General features: G+C 36.6%; 1 protein-coding gene across 2 annotated transcripts; it reads left to right on the top strand.

Moving 5' to 3' along the window:
- Positions 1 to 4,630: 4,630 nt before the first annotated feature.
- LOC147558091 (telomere repeat-binding protein 5-like) lies at positions 4,631 to 9,903 on the top strand. 2 transcript variants are annotated; one of them, XM_086659636.1, is made up of 10 exons: positions 4,631 to 5,063; positions 6,120 to 6,323; positions 6,427 to 6,979; positions 7,071 to 7,271; positions 7,365 to 7,433; positions 7,532 to 7,611; positions 7,751 to 7,989; positions 8,089 to 8,403; positions 8,497 to 8,560; positions 9,273 to 9,903. In XM_086659636.1, the coding sequence occupies exons 2-10, from the start codon at positions 6,243 to 6,245 to the stop codon at positions 9,447 to 9,449; spliced, it is 1,779 nt and encodes a 592-aa protein (XP_086515762.1). In that variant the 5' UTR covers positions 4,631 to 5,063; positions 6,120 to 6,242; the 3' UTR covers positions 9,450 to 9,903. The 2 variants fall into 2 exon arrangements, with proteins under 2 accessions (XP_086515762.1, XP_086515763.1); XM_086659637.1 differs by having other exon boundaries at positions 4,712 to 5,063; positions 7,368 to 7,433.
- The last annotated feature ends 10,611 nt before the right edge of the window (positions 9,904 to 20,514 follow it).

The following is a 20,514-nucleotide window of genomic DNA, read 5'->3' as shown; positions in this document are numbered from 1 at the left end:
CTTACGATTTACATTAGTTTGATACATCATGAAGATGTACTAAGTATGACAATCGCTTAAGTTGAACTGATGTTGAAAGATGTCTACAAACAACAACATGAAAGAAGTCTAAAAGGCCTCGAATCTGGAATCTCTAAGATTTAGGATTTATGTCAACACTATCAACCACTTAGGCAAGCAAGTGTTGACATGTTTGATTACAAATTAGTTGGAGTTTTGGAAAAATAAACAATTGAAACATGTTTATATTTGTGGAAATTTCATGTATTTAAGATATTTATGTTACAATTGTTTGGGCGCACTTCCAAATAAATACATACCATTTACAAACACGCGTTATTGGGTATTGGCTCATCCAACCAAATTATAAACTAAAATATACATTCGGTGAGTGGGTATTTCATGCGTTTAAGATATTTGGGTGACAATTGAAACGTTTAACAAAATATACACTAAGTTGTACACTTCAAACCCCAAAAATTTAGGTCCACCACTTTTTAGTGCAATGATTGGACGCTCACTCTTAAGCCCATGAGATCGAGTTTCGATGGAAACACTTTGCCATCAAAATTTATTCCATGTAATTTAGACAATAAATAAAATAAAGGTAGAAGTAGATGGACTTTCAGGCGCCCTTTAAGTTGCCCATGAGGGTGTTTATATGGTCTTTAGGGCCCAATTTATCTTAATTGGCAGTTATAATGTTTATCTCAATTCATATTATATTGCATATTATATTCATGATGTATCAATGCCAATGAAATATAATGACTCTTAGAGTCCAATCTAAAAAAAAACCCCAAACTTTAGGAACTGACCACCCCAAACTTTAGGAACTTACATATGTAAATCAAAATATGAAAAACAAATATAAACTAGGTATCAGGATCAAGCATAATCAAAATTAGTATATAAAATTTGAATATGAAACGGATCAAACAGATCGTTAAACAAAATATGATAACCCGTCATTCGTAACTAGGTTATACAAATCAAGCAGAAACTGAGATCAATTTATAAATGTTTAAATAAAAAAGTTGATCAAACCAATCGTTGAACAAATCTACTAACATCAATTGAATAAGCGGATCAAACGTAAGAATCTAGAAGTGTTCTTTTTTAATTTGCATCTTTGTCGAAACACATGGATAAAAACAGTGAATGAAGTTACAAATAGACAGTTTGTAGATCTATAACGAGTAGATCTTATAATGATCTCTTGTCAATCACTTTTTATTTTGTTCACTTTTTTTCTTTTCTTCAACTACGCCATTGTTTCTTCTCTTCTTCTTAATCGATCTATTTTGGGCAAGAAATAAAATGAAGAAGAGATAAAACGAAGGCCAAAGATAAGCTGAGAAGAAGAATGAGAATGAAAAATCTAAACCTAACTGTGTCGTTTTATATGCAGAGAAGAGCATTTATGTCATCAGGGAAAAAGGGTTTGTTCACCCGTGGACAGGTAGAAAATCACACGGTTAGAGAGGTCGTTAGGTGGGTGGGTACCAACAACTAGGCTTAGACCTTGATGTAGACGGGTAAACGAACAGAAGGTCGGTCCTGGTAGTCGGGTGGTAATCAAACGTCTGGATAGGAAACAGGGTACTGGTAGGCAAACATCCTAACGGGTACTGGTAGGCAAACATCCTGGTAGAGAACAGTACTGGCAGACCTGCACAAGAGAAACATAACTGTGAAGTACAAGGACACCGAAATGATGTCGGTCAAGGACCCTCCGACGGTCAAGTCAATAATCAAGTACTTCAATACAAAAAGATAAATCGAGCGAGGGTAAGGTTACCAATGAAATCACCGTGGTTGTAGTGTTGGGGTGTGGCGCGACTGGTAGAGTGGGCAGAGTTCAGTTGTATGAAGTAGTGAGTTGGAGTAGATTCTGATCTACTAAGTCAGCTGAGTAGAAGACCGGGGTCGATTTTGGGTTGCGGATAGTAGACTAGCAAGAGATAAGAGGAACATAAAGCCTCTAGCAAAATCTGAGTAGGCAGAGTAAAACACTTTTAGCCGGAACCTCCTTCTTAGGTTAGCTAGGTGAGAGATGATCAGAGTATGAGGCCACTAACCGGAGCTTTCTAGTGAAGGTAGCTAGATATGATGTGATCAGAGTAAGAGACTTCTAGTGCACTAATCAGAGAGTATGTGAAAGTGATTTTCGAGCAATAGATTGTGAACCCTTTGCACTAGTGAGGCTCTCTCGATTTATAGAGCTAGACGGGAGAAGCTACTTTTGAAGCGCGTGGCTGATCAGATCGGAAGTGTAGAATCTTACTAGGACTTTTAGTAACCGTCGATCTCTCGGGGAGAGTAGCTTAACCCTACGATGTCCTTCTTCCCTAATCTGCTTGTTCCTGGTAGAAACAATCTACTATCCTCGAAAGTAATGTGAGACTCGACCTTTCTACTATGACTTCAACGTGTAGTGAAATGCTAGAGATTGGGCTGACCCAATCTCTGATATTCTGGCCACGTGGGCACGCGACTAACTGAAGTGCAAGTGGGTTGGCATTGCAGGCTACGGTGGCATGCTAGAAGCGTGGGCTTGAGCAAGCACACGTGTTGGGCTTACTAGGTGAAGGCCTTCGGTGGGATGATAACGGGGCATCTTTTATATTGTGTAAAGACGGGTGTAGAAGGAAGGCCCAGTTCGATCTTCGGTTTCGTTAAGTCCATATAACATTTTTGGCCGATACATCGCCTACCTGGGTGGACGAATTTTTTTGCTCACATTGTTATTTGGTCAATGCTTTAAGATCATACTATTTTCGTCCAAATAGCGATGTTTTATAATCTTGTCGATTTTGTAGCCATTAGACCGATATATTTTGGCCCAAATAACTATTTTTCTATTTTGTACTAGTGTTTTCCTCTCCATGTTTAATTAGTTTATACTACTAGTATGTTTTTAAATCCGATTGATGGAGTCGAAAAATTCATAACATTGCCAATGGGAAAAATAAAACTTCAATATAACCCACAATCATCAAAATTAACATCTTTGTTATCAATGTGAGAATAAATTGTTGAGAGAATTTGGTATTTTTAATCTCATCTACAAACAAAAATCCACAACAAAGAAATTTTTAAAATTTTATCTTATCCATAGTAACGCCGTCAATGATCGTGGCTTTCTCCTTACCACATCTCGAATTCCGTCAACTTTAAATGTTTTGTCCTCATCGGTAAATTAAAACAATATGGGTCAAATTTCCTAATGAATTCTACCTTTTTCTCCACGTTGGCTTACTTTATCTTAAGTGGCGGATGATACCTAACTGACGGCCTATGCAAAATGTCGCCGAAAAAATGGCCCAAAGTTACTAATACAAACTTCAAAGTACAAAATGATATCGGATATAATCATAATCAAGACCTTCTTCCTAGAAATTTAAGGTGACAGTGGTCTTTCTGACTAGAAAATTAATCCTAGATCTACTATCACGTGATTTATCATTTACTTTATTCACTTAACTTCTGTTTTAGTTTATGACCATTTTGACATCTTAATATTGAACTTCTCCCAAAATTCTTCCTATACTTCGCGCCTCGTGTTCAATGCCACAAGAATAATCCAATTGATATATTACATTTTACATATTTTTCTTTTATCGATATGATCTTGTCCAATCTATTTAGTACAATTTCACTTGTGTATATGACAATATAATGAAATGATTAATTAACCATATACTTGGAAAAGAACAACTTCGAGATGTACACGAAAATCCCACTACGATGATCGATGTTATACATCAATGTACACGAAAATCTAACTAAGATGATCGATATTACACATCGATATTACACATCAAATATCGACTATTTATCTGACAAAATAACATCAATTTTATTTTTTTCGTTGATAATTTAAACGTTCTCTTTAAGTTAAAAAGATGCCAAAAATATTTTTAGTTGGAGACTATGACACGTGTTTTACAACTAATTAAGTATACTTTTTTGTGCATATGGTGTCGCTAAACCCTAGTTACTAATAATCTCCAAACTTTACCATCCACTCAGAAAAACTGTTAATCCAAAGGTGACATTGTAGGTTTCTTTTTAATTTGGTTTCCTTATTATCATTAGAAAGGGTTGAAAACTCTTCTTATAAATAACAAGACTTTGACTAATTAATCTAACCCTAATTATATTTAAATTATATAGTAAATTAATGGTGTATCTTTTATCTAGATTAAACTAAATATTTGACGGATTTATTAATGTAAGTTAAACAAGGATTTAAATATATGATCGAACTAAATAAGTACTACCTCAAGAAATTACTTCAACAATGGCTTTATCTATAAACTGATACTATAAAACGGAAACTATGTTTTTAATGTGTCAGATCGAAAGAGGTATCTTTTATTTAAACTAACTTAAATATTTGACGGATTTATTAATGAAGAATAAGTTTAACCGAGGTCTAGACTTAAAAGTATGATCGAACTAAATAAGTACTGCCTCAAGAACTTACTTCAAGAATTGCTTTATCTAGAAATCCATATTATAAAACGGAAACGGTATTTTTAATGTTCCGTTATTAGGGAACGTTTTATCGAAAATGAAGTTCTTGAAACATAAGAATATACCCTTCAATCTCATAATCTTACACGTGTTGAAGCTTAAGTTCGTTTTTATGAAGTGCCCCCAAAAAGGAATAGGTTATAATGACCGGCAATTGTAGGGAATGATCGGGGCTTTAACCTGTTAGTCCGGTAACATTTGTTATAAGAACTGGGGGTTTAAGCGAAGGTGGTGGTTTTCAGAGGGTTTTGGCGATCAGAAAGAGAGAGAAAGATAAAAAAATATAGAGAGAAGTTAAAATCTGAAAATAGAGTTCTTCCTACAAGATAGAGATTAAAGTGCGAGAATACTTTCGAGATCTATTCGAATTCTCAGCCATTTCTACGATCCTGTAATAACCGGATTTCTTAAGCAATTTCACCGGAATTTCAAGCAATTTCGTCGGAGTTTCATTTTTATGCTCGAATTCTGTCGTGGAAGGTATTGCGTTACAAATCCGTTCGAAATCTGTCATTGAAGAGGTAAGTTTTGTTAAAATTTTCGCAATTTTGTTTCATACGCGCCATTTTGTAAAGATTGAGAGATTATAGAGTTCGAAGGAAAGAATTGTGATCTTCTTCTAGATCTCTTCAGATTCTTCTGAAATTCTTTAATCTTGTAATCGTCGGAGTCTTTAAGCAATTTCACCGGAATACTTGAGCAATTTCGCCGGAATAGTTAAGCAATTTCGCCGGAATTTCAATTTTAGGCTCGAATTTTGTTGTGGAAGGAAATAACGGAACAAATCCGGTCGGAAACTGTTACTGAAAAAACGAATTTTGTTGAATTCTTGGAAGATTTAATGGTTCATGCGAGCCTGGACTTTTCTTCCTGTAAAATTTTACTAGAGGATTTGATATAATCCTTGTTTTCAAACTTTATCTCAATTTGATATTTATTAGGTGATCAGAGTAAAACCTGTGGTTTTTCTAAATGCTTTAAACAAAGAGTTTTCCGCCACTTCTAAAAATTTTACGTTTTGTTTTCTGAAACGTGAATTTCGTTTCTTCTTTAAGAATTATGAGGATCTTCAATATTCAGACAAGATTTATGTTCTCTACCGTTGTTCAATTTACATATTACTCTCGATTCATCTCTTTGCTTCTACGACCGAATTCTCGAATTCCTCTGATCGAAGACTTAATTTTTATTTTTTGGAATTATCCACTGATTCGATCTTAGTATCGGAGAACCTGATCGGAATGAAGTCACTGGATTTGTTTTTAGTTGATCTGATCTCTACTTCGCTAGGTTGATATTTCAATTTTTCAATCAATTAGAATCTAAATGAAGTAGTTTAATTTCTTTCTCGATCTGATTGATCCAATAATTGTTTACCGGAAATTAGAATTCCCGGGGTAAATACTAATTCAACTGGACTTGAATTATTTTTTTTGTTCTGATCTCAATTGTTCATGATTCATGTTTTTACTTGATTAATTGGTTCTAGAATTGAGAGAGAAAGATCAAGACTCTGAGCGATTATTAGAATTTACCAATGCTCAATGTGTAAAATTGATCTGATTGTTAATTTACAGGATTTCATTATTGGGATCTATTAGTTCAAGCAATTGGAAGAGTGGCATTGAATAGATGATGTGGTGCTAGAATTGCAAATATTGAAGCCTATTTAGTTGTTATCGGATAAGCGTTTCAGAGATATGGTGTTGCAGAAGAGATTAGATTATGGATTTATTGGCTATCAGGTCCCTGCCATGCCCAGAGGACGGAGATCGTCAATGGTAAGTTTGATTAAATGTCTTAGAGACTGAGATTATTTCTTCATTTTTATGTTTTGTGTTTGCTTGGATACTTTTTCTGAATTTGTAAATCATACTTTTATAGGGGAGGTGTTCACGTAAAAGAAAAGTTGAGGAGATTGATATGGGTGCATTTGAATTGTTGGCTACTGTAGCTGGAAAGTTACTAGAGGAGATAGAAACTTCTCCTGATTTTAGTAACGCATCATCTGAAAAAGTGCAGTCGGTCTTTGGTAAAGATAAAGTTAAAGAAGAGCAAAAAGATGAAGAGAAATCTCTTAAGGTTGAACCTTGTGATCAAGGAAGCAGCCATGAGAGTGGGGTTCATAGTCATAATCAGAAGAAGGGTAATTCAGAAGAATTGGAAGCGAAACCTCATTTGCTTGTTAGCTCAGACACTAACATCGAGGTACCGTCAGTTGGAGAACATTTGACATCTGATCTGTTTCCAGAATGTCAGGATGTAAAGTTAGTTAGTAGAGATGATGACGAAAAATCTTCTGGGTGTACAAGATCTAATGTGACACCCGTAAAGGCCTCTAGGCTTCCAACATATGTAGAAGATCAGAAGATAATAAAGATGGCATCTAAGTACTGGCAGGTAGCTCCAAAATTGGAAGGAGAACTTTCTAATAGTGGTAAGCTACTGTCATTTAGTAATTTACGACATCTATTGATTGTTACTTGATACACAGGTAATTAACTAGTTCTTCTGATTGGTTCTTTCAGATGAGGATATAAAGCCCATTTCGCGCAGCAAAAAAATCTCTTATAAACGTCAAAGGTCTCTGAGAGATTCGTTCAAGAGGAGGAAGGTAGAGAAGAGCTCAGTATCGACATCTGACGAAGGGGATTGTAGTGAAGGAATTTTCAGTACACCAAAGAAGGGAATCAGTGAAAGCAGTATTGGTTCCGGTTCATCTGTTCATGGTCTGTTCTCTTTACCCTAACAAGTCAATTTTTCTATCTTTCCTTTTTACTAGATTTTCACATATTTTCTAAATTACTTCAATTTGTTTATAGCAGGAAGTGGGGTATCTACATCTTCGGCTGTTGGTCTAGAATCCTCGTCCCAATCCCGGGGCTCTCATGGTAAGGGATTCCCTAGAATACAAATTTACTTTTGATCATTTAACTAGGTTAGGTTTGAGCATAAAAGATTCTTACTTACACTTCCTTTGCTTACACAGTGAAGCTCAGTATCAAATCCTTCAAGGTCCCAGAACTCTTCATTGATATTTCTGAAACAGCAACAGTTGGTTCACTCAAGGTATGCATATTTTCCTGCTTCGGTATATTTCACATGGCTCTTACTGAATATTCAATCAACCACCTTATTGTTTGTCTGGACGAAGCTCAAGACTAGCCAAAACAGGAGCAATGACACATTTATCTCTAATTTTGTACAGAGAACAGTGATGGAAGCTGTGGCTGCTATACTCGGCGAAGGATTACATGTTGGTATACTTTATGAAGGGGAAAAGATCGAGGATGACAGCAAAACTCTACTACAAACTGGAATATGTGATGATGATAAGCTGGGTTGTTTGGGTTTTGCTCTGGAGCCTAACCAAGCAAATTCTCCCGCCTCTCTCTGCCTCAAAGATCCATCTTTTTGTCCAAGTGATGCACCTCAACCACTGGCCAGGTAACTAGAGACTTAGCAAAATGTATACGTTTTTAGTCTAGAGGAAGCCTTGTTCTATCGTTTAAAATATGGTTATATCATTTCAATCTGTTTTACCAGGTATATTCCTAGTCCCGCATTAGATGTGGAATTTTCTGCTGCCCCAGACGATCCTCCATTGATCAATTTGGCTAACGGTGTAGAAAGTGATCAGGATTCAGTTCCCTCTCCATCAGACATGTCATCAATTGGCAAAGTCGCACCTGAATCTAGAGCTCTCGTTGCCGTTCCTGCTGCAAGTACAGAAGCACTGGCTGCCGCCTTGAACCGTAAATCCAGGCGAGCAGAACTTGCTCAACGTAGAATTAGGAGACCCTTCTCTGTCTCAGAAGTCGAAGCACTTGTCCACGCAGTCGAGAAGCTTGGTACTGGAAGGTGTGTCCCTTTCTTTTGTGCTAAGACTATTTTTGTAATATACACGCCCACGGAATTTGACATTGGATTTTTCTTTCTTTTTGGCTTTTTCAGATGGCGTGATGTCAAGTTAAGAGCATTTGACAATGCAAAACATCGAACTTACGTGGATTTGAAGGTAATCCATTTTAACGTCAAGTTTTTTTTCTTAATAATGACATCGGTTTTTAAAGGACCATGAATACATATTACATCACAACGAAAGGGGATTTTACTATTCAACGTTAAGGTGTAGCAAATAATATTATTTCTAATATCCCGATTTCTTCCACTAGGTTGTTCGGTAGTTTTAGTCAGGTTTGGTAAGCTGTTACTTATCTCTTAGAATAAGTAGTTGACCTTCAAATTCCATATTTATATCTTGTCTACCTAAAACTTCTAATTATTGCCTTCCTTTCAAAGTAAGCTCAATCTACTTTTATGCATACCCTTGCTAACTATTCAACATCAAAAGCCAAGTCTTTATTAGGTAAATTAATAATTGGTTTCTCTTGCTTATAAATAGATTACGAAATCACGAGTTCACGACAGACCCGGACAAGTAGAATATCTTTATATTATTACATATGCTTCATGACATCACATTTTTACGCTTATATTTTAGTTGAGAATTACTTTTATAACACTAAATCGTAATTAGACATTTCAAATATTAAAACTTATAAACTACTATAAGATCTCCCCATTTGGCTTATTTTCTAAATATTACGAGCCTCAGTAAAACGTTAATGTTCTGAGTCGAGTCTGCCTGATTTTTCTTGTTCTAGTATTACTCTTACTTATTTGGGGATCTCGAAAATTGATTCAATGAACTTGATAATTATTTACAGGATAAATGGAAAACACTAGTTCACACGGCAAGAATATCACCACAGCAAAGGAGAGGAGAACCGGTCCCACAAGAACTTTTGGATAGAGTTTTATCAACTCACGGGTATTGGTCTCAGCATCAAGCCAAGCAACAGGTGAAGCAATTGACTGAGACTTGCCTTCTTTTGAATACTTAAATTTGATTTCTAGAGAGAGAGAGAGATAGAAAGGGAAAGGGTAGAGAAAGAGAAAGGCACTTACTTAGTGATGGAAAAAAAGGAGATTAAATTGATTGTCTGATTATTGTTACTAATTGTTGTAAAAAGAAAAGGAAAAAAGAAGTTGTTATGACAGGAAAGAGTAGAAATGATATTCTTGGCGACACCCACCAACCAAAAATGATTCTTTAGCTGGGTTTTATGCATTTGTAAATGAATGAAAGAATAAGAAAAAGTCTGCTAACGTGATACTCCAGTCAATTCACCATTGTTGTTATCAGTCCATTTTGATTCCATTATTCAATTCAATTTGATTCTTATTTCTTTTTAATGAAAATTTCTCTTGTAGATGTAGAATTTGATCTTGTAATTTGTTATTGTTATTGGGTTTTTGATCATTAAATATATTTTTGTGGACTTCATTTCTTTATTATCCTATATATCTTTTACGTTTTCGTTAATATTTTTTGAATTCGATTAGTCTTTGAAGAAAATTGATTTGGGGGTAAGTTCCGTCGCCCTCAATGGAAGACCTTTCATAATTTCAATTGACAATATATTAGAATATGGGGCCTAAAGAAAAGAAAGAAAAATTGTATAAACCTAGATTTGGTTAACTAAAAGAATGGGACTTGTCAATGATTAGTAGATGAACTCAAAATTATGACAAATTTGTAATAAAACCTAGTTATGGACATGATATTCACGTCTTGTTTAAGATGACAATTGTGGGGTTGTGATTGGCTTTTCAATTTAATGAGAAAGAGATGGTTTAAGTTAAAGAATGAGGGAAAGCACGTGGTAGCACGAGGAGAGTATGAAAGAGGAAACGTGACAAGACTTCCTTAATGATGACACTATTTGCCTAATATTTCTTACTGATTTAAGTATAATTATTGGTTAGATAATACAAATAGTATTAATAATTAAGTGTTGGTTTTGGATTAGGACTAAACTTTCTGCATGTGTGTTTATTTTGTTTACTGATTTTTTTGCCCTTTTTTTAATTAAAAGAACATGGCTAGCTAGCTATACTGGCTAAATGGGGCAGGTGGGGGTTGTGGGCTGGGTCCTTCCTCTAACTCTTCATGTGAAACAATTCCAAAAACATTTCTGAAAGGTATTCCAATACATTGTTTCTGGTACCTAGATATTTAAACGATAGTTGTAATTGCAAATCAAGTATCAATTTGCATTTTTTAGTATATTAAGTGAGTACTTGTTTAGGTTAGAAAGGACGTATAATAAGGTGTCATGTATTTCTTATTACTAATTTAGAGACTAGAGAACGACAACGAACAAGTAATTGAATATCTCAAAGTTCGTAGGTTCCATAAATCAACTATAATGTATAATTCAATTTTTCGGTGTGGATTTACTCTAGTACCTTTCAAGTATGGTAGCATTTTTAAAAGCCTAACATTGTACACAAGTCTTTAAACTCTTGGTTCTAATTTATGATCTTGTATTTAGTTGGTGGACATCTTACTACAACCTAATTGGCAATGATTTCGAATTACTAAATATGAAGTATATGTTTTATTCATGAAACATTCCCTTTCCCTACCGTTCCTTTGCTCATTTTTGTTTGTTTGCTTATGTTCATGTATATACCAAAAAACAAGCATCGTGTTATTAGGTATATTTGGGCATCCACAATGCTCGGACTTTTCTTCGACACAATAGGATTACTCTGTTTTCACCTTTTTATTGCTTTTCAACTTTTCCTTCCTTCTCTAGAGAAAATGGATAGTGACTGGATACAAAAATAGGAAGAATAAACACAAGTAAATAGATATCCAAAAAGAACACCTTTGTTTTTCTTTTCATGAATTTGCTTTTCCATGTACCATTAGATGCACATAAGTTCTATCTAGGAAAGAAAGAGGTTCTTGTCTCCCTCGATTGGAAGAGGAAGTGCTTCCAGCAATTCTAATTTCGGGCTATTGAATGTTAAAACATTAGGATATTCTACAGGCACCATCGAATCATGCTGGTCAAGTACCATATTGATTCTTGGGGAGGCGGGCCCTGCCCCCCTTATGCTAAAGGGGCCTGACTATGGAGAGAGAGGAGTTTCATTTCCAAGGGGGTGCCTATAATGATACGAGAGGCAGCTTTTTTTAATAAGATAAGGCACTTTAAAAGGGGAATGTTAGCGTGGAGGGTTCTGGATGGTGCTGTGGTGGAGGGTTCCGTGGTGATGTTTAATGATGGATGGGAGTGGTGGTGACAAAGAGGGTTGTGGTTATAGGTGGTGGTGGTGAGTTTTGTCCGTTTGTGGTGGAGGTGTGGTCTGCAGTGGCTCGCAATGGTGGTGTTTTGGTCGTGTGGTCCGTGGCGATAGTTGTGGTACGGAGTCATATACAAGAGAGATTGTTTAGTATCTCCATATACTGAGTACAATAATTGGTGGTTCCTCAGTGGTGGCGGCGACTTCCTGTAATGGGCCTAATGGCGGCTTGTTCGGCTAGGGTACTTCAGTCTCAGTTATGCTACTGTCGACCTTTAGGGTCTTTTCATTCTCGGCCTTTAAGGTCTTTTCATGCTCAACCTTTAGGGTCTTTTGTTTGTGTTTGTATCTTGTCAATTTCATTGAGTATGTGTCTAGTCAATTTTTTTCTCTTCGCGAGGCACTTTACATTTAAAGGTATGTAACTCTCATGAAGTTTTCAGGGAAGAGAAATAAACAATATCATCCATGTAACATTGTAATTTAACCACTTATTGAAAATGGTTCGCTTGGTTTCCAAAAGAAAAAGGGGAATGTTAGCATTCACCACTTCTTCTATATGCACTCACATCTTCTTTCACTTACACAAGAAATACATTTGAAGTGGGAGCTTATAACAAAAATGTTAAGTGCATTTAAAATTTCCCCCTTTAGAATTACTTATATAATTCCCCTTCAGAACTTAAGCAACCATTTTTAATACCCAAGCCAATCCCTATCAGAAAGACTAATTAGTTGGCCCAAGAGATACCTCTTACTTAGTAATTTTTAGTCCAAATTCCTGAGAATTGGAAAAAAGAAATCCGCACCTAAATCTCTCATGACCATCTATATCGTTGGATATTTAGGCCCCGTCTGGTTCCGCTGAAAAAAAGCTAAAAGACAGCTTTTAGCATATTTTAAGCGCTTATAGAAAACTTTGCGCGTTTGGTTCAAAAAAGCTAGAGCTTATTTTAACCTGGAAAAGCCCATTTTTTCCAAAAAGCAGAAGCCACGATTTTGTGGTTTTTTTATAGCTGCTTTTAAAAAACTAATTATGAATGTAAAATAAAATATTTATCTTTTTCGTCACCATCAATAAACATCCACCACCATCACAACCACCCACCACCTCTGCTACTACCATCAGTCCACCACCTCTGACCATCACCCAACCACCTTTGCCACCATTCCACCACCATCACCAACACTTCACCGCTTCCATATCACCTCAAGTGCAACTCCATCACTTTCGGTGCAACTCCACCACCACCATTATTCTACAGCTATCAAAAAGAATTTACATCCACTCCACCACCTCTGCCACCACCATCACTCCACCACCTCTGACCATCACCCCACCATCACTTCACCACCATCACCAACACTTCACCACTTCCAAACCACCTCCGGCGCAACTCCATCACTACCACTTCACCACTTTCGCTGCAACTCCACCGCCCCCACAACTATTCTACAATTGTCAATTTTTTTTTACAACCACTCCACCACCACTCTACCACCATTACCGACGCTTCACCTTTTCCCCCGTAACTGCACGCCCTCCGACGTAACTTCACTTACGGCACAACTCCATGACCACCACTCCAATTTCGCCCCAACTCCACCACCACAACAATTCCACAACCACTTCACTACCATCGCCACAAATCGACCACTCTACCACCACACTATCCCACCTCCACCAACACCATTTCACTACCGTCGTTGCAACTTTACCCCCTAACCACCAACACCCCCTCCATTCTACAACCACCATCACTACCATAACTCGACCACCATTAAGCACCACCACAACACGTCCACCACCATTAAGCACCATCATCATTATGTAAAGTTTAAATTTCTCGAATTTTGATGTTTTTGTGTTTATGAAAAATTAAAGAATTTATATTATTTCATTATAGTTTTTAATATTTATATACTAACAATATTAGGCGGTGTTTCATGACAACCCCATTGTTTACAAATATTGAGTTCCTTGGGAGACTAGTGTGTGCGCAACTTTGTTTGTTGTGCGCAAGGTGTACCGGAATTCAACCATTTCCAACCTTTCCTTTTCATTCATTATTTCTTATATAATATTCCTAATTCTCCATGTGATGTGGCCACCATTCGTATTGCAAGCCCGAATAACGGTGATTGCATCTCCCTCGATAATCGCTTTGTTAAGATTTAATTTGATTGCTAGTTTCACACCCAAAAAAACTGCAATTACTTCTGTAATCATCAGACTTTCAGCAATATAATAGTCGGAAGTCACTGCCAAGAACTCCCCATTAGTGTTTCTGACTGCAGCCGAAGCCCCTTCGCCATTTTTGAATGCCCCATCAACATTTATCTTGTGATACCCTGGAGGGGGAGGTAACCAGGTGGTAACTTGATGTTAATCTTGGGGTGGACTCCCTGTTTGACTATCATGTGAATTACCCTTCTCTTTGAAATCTGACCACATTGTAGTAGCATTACTTATAACCTTCATACTATCAGGTTTAGTGTTTTCAAATACCAATTTATTCCTAGCCTTCCACATATACTAGAGTATATATCAACTCATATGAAATCCTTCATCATCAGCCTTTGTTGCTAAGTATTTAAAAAAATGTTTGTGACGGATTGATCCGGACGCCTAGTGGAGAGCGAAACCAGACTTCTTTTGCAAATTGGCGATCGTTGAATAGGCGATTCACATCTTCCTCCTTATCATTACACAATGAACATATCTTCCACTCAATTTTATTGAATCTTAAGGCTCTGACTTTAGTTTTTTTTTTGTTAAACAGCTCTAACCTTAGTTGGGATAACATCATTCAATAACCGCCAAATAAACATTTGCACTCGTGGAGCCAACATTTTTCCAAAATTTCTGCCAATCGAAATCGCTTGAATTGGGATCGGTCGAATAAGAACTCGACGGTGTTGCATTTTGTAGAGATCGATATAGAGACTTAGATGTAAACTCACCTTTTCTGTGTGAGTCGAAATGATCTTGTCTTCATTAGTCAGATTTTCCAGAGGAAGGAATTTTCAGAATTTCCTTCACTGAGAGCTTATCAAATACTTCATCAATGAGGTCTGTCTTCTAACTTTTACCGTCCAGTTCAATCAACTCCTGCACTCGATAAGGCATTAAGTTTTTTGTAATTCCTTCCTTCTTCCCTGGTCAAAAACCTCTAAGAGAAGGTACCCATGGGTCTTCCCATATTCGTATCTTCGCTCCATTACCCACTGTGTAACATCTCCCTACCTCGATTGTAGATCTCATTGCAAGCATACTCTTCCATATTGATGTTGACGAGGCTTTATTCGTATAAGTCTAGAAACCTTCATGTTTGAGATACTTAGCAGTCAAAACACAAACCCATAAAGCTTCTTTTGCATTTTGGAAAAGCCCACCAAGTTTTCCTACCAAAGCCATGTTTACTAGCTACATATTCCTGATGCCTAACCCACCTTGTTTAATCTGTCTTTCTAATTTTTTTCACTCCATATAATGCAACTTTTTTTTATCAATGTCGTGTCCCCACCAGAAATTTCGTTGATAACGTTCAATCTCATCTAATACGTTTTTCGGAACCAGATTAGTAGAGAGGTAGAAAACCGGTATTGTGGCTAGTTCATTTTTGAGAAGTACTGTTCTTCCGGCATGGGACAACGAATTCCGTTTCCATCCTGATAATTTAGCAGATATTTTTTTGCACTAAGAATTCATAAGAGTGCACAAATACTTCGATTTTAGTAAATAATTTCCCAATTACTTGTCATTTAACTCCATTTCTTTCACCCCCATTATGTTCATGATCAACTCTTTCCTTTCCGCTTTACAATTACGACTGAACTGAATAGACGACTTGAGATAATTAATTTGTTACCCAGAGAACGTCGCATAATAATGAGTTGATTTATATTAGCCTCTAATGCCTATCCAAAGAAGAACAAGTCATCTGCAAACATAAGATGACTTACACTTGGCGCATACCTGTTGACTCTTAATCCATTATAAAGACTCGTTGATTTTGTTTGATTAACTAGACTAGTTAAAGTTTCAGAGAAGAGGATAAATGAATACGGGCTTAACGGGCATCCCTGCTTGAGTCTTCTTTCACTTTTGAAGTTGCCTTTCGGTCTACCATTGATTAAAATAGAGAAGGAAGTAGTTGTCACACAATTCATAATAAGTGCATGGATTTTACCTGTGAATCCAATTCTGATTTGAACTCCAGCCAAAAAATTCCAGTTGACACGATCATAAGCTTTTGCCATGTCTACTTTGAGGGCAAAAGCTCCTTAATTTGCTGAGGTAGTATTCAGGAAGTGAAACATCTCCTGTGCTACTATAACATTGTCGGTAATTTGTCTGCCTGGTATAAATGCATTCTGAATAGGAGAGACTAATCCAGATAATAGTGGGCGAATCCGTTTAGTAAGGGTTTTAGCGACCACTCGATATAATATATTGCATAGAGCTATAGGTCTGAAGTCTATCGGATTTTCAGGATTTTGTACCTTCGGTATCAAAGCAATGTGGGTGTGATTCAGTTTATCTGGAAGATTACCTGTTATAAAAATACTTTGTATTTGCTTAGTAACTTCATCTCCGACTACATGCCAACACTTCTTGTAAAATAAGGTTGAATACCCGTCCGGTCCTGGTGATTTGTATGATTTCATATCTTTAAAAGTAGAGATAATCTCTTCTTCTGATGGGACATGAAATAGAGCAACATTCTCATCTTCTTGTAATGGTTTCTCTGATAGTATTAAAGATGTTGGAAAATTAAGTACAACTTCCTCTCTAGTAAACCTGCAAAAATAGTCAACAAATCTGTTAGGCCATGTTTGGCGGACGGGAATGGAATGTGATTCCCGGGAATCACATTCCCGTAACACGATTCCCGGGAATCAGATTATTCAGTTTGATGTTTGGTTTGGCCAGGAATAGGAATTCGATTCCTGATAGATTCCTAACTTGGTGTTTGGTTCGTGTAGGAATCGGAATATAATTTTTGTAAAATTCCTATTATATCCTTAAACTACATAAATAAAACGTCAATTTTATTATGTACTTTAATCAGTATTATTTATTCAAAATTGCAGATATGAAATAGTAACATGACACACCAATTAAATAGTATCTAAAATGCGAACAACCTTTGGTTGGAGTCGTAAAAGGTATAATCTTCCACTTCGGAGGTCAAAGGTTCGAGGGACGCTGACCATTTAAAAAAAAATTATTTAAAATAAATAAAGGTCATGGCTAAATTTTTTTCTTTTTAAACATTATGAAATCGATTGTAATGAAAAAAGAAAAAGAGAAGAGAGAAAAAACTAGAGAGGGAGAAAAAGTTACATTTGAGCGAGAAAAAGTATTGCTGTGGTGGTGGCTAACCATAGGTTTTTAATTTTTTTAGTTGTGATATTGTGTGGAGGACGATTTTAATAATAGTCATTCTAATATTTTATTAAGGATAATTTGGTCTATAAATATTAAAACAAAGCATTCCCGGGAATGGGAATCACAAACCCACCCCCCTCCCTGGGTTTGCTATTACCCCATTTTGAGGGAATTCTATTCCCCCGGGAATAGGATTCCCACTGCATTCCCGCGAGCCAAACAATATCAGGATTGTGATTCCCAGGAATCACATTCCATTCCCACGCTATTCCCGCGCGCCAAACATGGCCTTAGCGATTTCTGTCGGGTCTGCCGTCCAAGTTTGGTTCTCCTTCCTGATAGCGAATATATTATTCTTCTTTCTTCTATTCAAGACAGATAGATGAAAAAACTTTGTATTTCTATCGTTGTCTTGAATCCGATGCTTTTTTGCTCTTTGGCTCCAAAACTTCTCTTCCATGGTATAAAATTCTTCGAGTTTGCTTTGAATTTCTGTCTCGTCTTTAATAGATTCTATTGTCGGTGGTCCTCTTTGTATTTCTAACAATAGCTTCTTGTAGTCTTCAATCTGGTTGAGAATGTGCCCTATATGGACTTTACTCCAATTCTTCAATTTGCCTGCTAGTATTGGAAGTTTCTCCACCACATTACCATTGATCTCTTGCCACTCATTTTTCAGTACCTGATCAAACTCCTCATGTTCCTGCCAAAAAGCTTCAAAACGGAAAGGAATTTAATCTCGATATCGGTTTTTAGTTAACCGAAGGATGATCGGAGCATGATCACTCGCTAGCCTAGGTAAGTGTTTGACATTAGCTTGAGGAAATTGAACTAGCCAATCTGAGGTTGCTAACAATCTATCTAGGCGTTCTCGGATATGAGAGTTAACCCCTCTTCCATTCACCCACGTATAGGCTGGCCTAGAATATACCAAGTCCATGAGATCACAATCAGAAATCATCTCCCTCAAGAGAGTTGCGACTTTGTTGTCAACCCCTTTACCACCCCATTTCTCTTTGCTGTTAGTGATTGCATTAAAGTCACCTATGGCGCACCATGGCTCATTCGTACTTATATAGAACTTCCGCATGAAATCCCAGAATTTCTCTCATTCATTTGTATTCGGCGATCCGTACACACCCAATAAGCTCCATGGTTGTATAACCCCATTTCCACAAATTCTACAGTGTATATGATTCAATGAACTACTAACCGCATCTAATTGAATATCCTCCTGCCATAACATCCACATGCCTCCACTTAATCCTTGTGATGGTACTATATGATCATTTTTATACTTCAGTTTCTTCATCCATTTACCAGATGATTGTTGGGATAATTTTGTTTCAGACAAGCAAACTATGGCTGGTTTGCTCGCCTAGAGGAATGAATTGAGTGTATGAATTGTCGAGGCATTCTCCATTCCTCGACAATTCCAGCTGAACACTAACATTGATTTTGCGGCTTTACAGGGTTGGCCGTCACTACCCGTTGTTCATTGGACTGAGTTGAGTGCATCTTCTTCTTTTTTGTTTCTTCTCCATCCACACTTTCTGATAATCTATTTCTTTTTCCTTTGTATTCTTTCCCTGTTTTTCCATGGACTTTTGTTGTTGTTATCGATCTAGCTAATCTTTTCTCCGAGGGCTTTTGTCTTCTTATTTCCATATTGTCTATTGATCTGACTAAATCTTGGTTGGTGTTGTTTTTCTTTTGTTCAATTGACACTACTGTTAAATTTTCCCTGACCATTTCACATTGTTGCAGAATTATTTTGCAAGCATCCCTCTGGGCTATTTCCTTAGAAACAACTTCATTAAAATCAACTTCTGTAGGCACCCCATAGTTAGTGCCATTTTCTGGGCCATTAGATTCATTTACAATATCCATCATCTCCATCCCTTGATTGTGGGTGCTCCATCTTTCTTCCACCTCTTTGTTAGGGTTACGATCAATTGGATTTAGTAATAAATTCTTATTTATCTCCTCCAGTGAATTGATTTGATCTGTTTCTTTACAACTATTGAACTTACAATTTTCTAAGATTGGCTCACAATCACTTTCTGATTTTGCTCCGTTCAAATCTAGTAGAATATTTTCTTTCCTTATTTTGGTGGATTGGGGATTTTCTTTCCTTATAACGTCTGATTGTGTTGTCTCTTCCGCCGATTGCTATTTCGATTCACCATGGCCGCCGGCGAACTTTGATTTGTGTTCCTCTTTGTGATTTCCCCTAAATTCTGCTATAATGGAATCATTAAATCTTGGTTCCATCAATTGTTTAGCTTTATTTTGAACTTCATCTGACCAATCAGCTGAGATAACATCCCTAATTTCTGATCTGGCTTGACAATTCTTTATGTAGTGCCCTAATTTCCCACAATAATGACAGAATTTATTTAACTTTTCATATTTTATGTCGATGTTGCACTTTCGGAAGTCTGTCAGATTGACTGTGAGTTCGGTTTTTAACGCTCTTGTAATATCGACTTGTAGTTTTGCCCTAGCATATTTTCCCCATTTGGAGACTTCTTCTTCTTTGCTAGATTTTATTGTTCCGATCTTCACATAAATTTTCTCAATGACAGCTTTGGTAAGATATTCAATCGGCAACCCATGTATCTGTATGTTAAAATCGACCGTACTAAAAGTATAATCTATGGGAATTTTGTTCTCTTCACATCGCTCCATGATTAGTAGATCGTCGTGGATATACCATGGAGTATTTTCCAGAATTCTTTCTAGATCTAAAGTTCTCTCAAATTGTATCAAATAGGCCTTTTCATAGAATTCTTTTATGGTGATGTCTCCAACCGGTCTCCAGATCATCTTCAACATATCTTTAAAGGTATTTAGACTGAAAGTTTTCCTAGTTATCAGTTTAACTCCTAAGCTCTTTCTCGAGTCGTTCTTAGGTTTAGTGTCTTTCTTTGTAAATGTTATCTCCTCCACATCCTTCTTCCCCATTAATGCTCCCATTAGTTCTACAATAGAATCGTATTCTTTCCCCTTCATGATGTTGTTTGTTGTTTCTTGATTTTCGTTTACAGTTATCAAGCTTTTCCGACCGGAACCCATTGTTCTGGAAGTTGAATTGCTCTGGTGAATGTAAAGAGAAATCCTAAGTGGAATCTCTTTCAATCCTACAGTAACTTTTGACACCGTAAACAAGAGAATTAATTATAGAAAAATGCAATCAATGGTTATTTGTAACATCCCAGGTTCTCATATAATAGGAGCGAAATAATAAGGTTTGGGGAAGGACTATTAAGTCAATTAGGTCGGGTTATAAACCAGACTAAACTTGCAATCATGTCAGAATTGGGGGGCTTTTTGCAATCGGAACAAAAACAGAGACTAAAGTGTGAATTGTGGTAGTATAGCCGTATAGGGGAGAAACCAGGAACTGAAATTCC

The sequence above is a fragment of the Eschscholzia californica genome, unplaced genomic scaffold (assembly GCF_041429995.1).
Source record: "Eschscholzia californica isolate CP2 unplaced genomic scaffold, dmEscCali1.0.p SCAF_2, whole genome shotgun sequence".
NCBI classification, from domain to species: Eukaryota; Viridiplantae; Streptophyta; class Magnoliopsida; order Ranunculales; family Papaveraceae; genus Eschscholzia; species Eschscholzia californica.
This window is presented reverse-complemented; position numbering and strand designations above follow the sequence as displayed.

Coding starts and splice junctions, on each gene's coding strand:
- LOC147558091 (XM_086659636.1), top strand. CDS start 6,243: ATGGTGTTGCAGAAGAGATTAGATTATGGATTTATTGGCTATCAGGTC. Junction 6,980..7,070: donor AGGAGAACTTTCTAATAGTG/GTAAGCTACTGT, acceptor TGGTTCTTTCAG/ATGAGGATATAAAGCCCATT. Junction 8,404..8,496: donor GAGAAGCTTGGTACTGGAAG/GTGTGTCCCTTT, acceptor TGGCTTTTTCAG/ATGGCGTGATGTCAAGTTAA.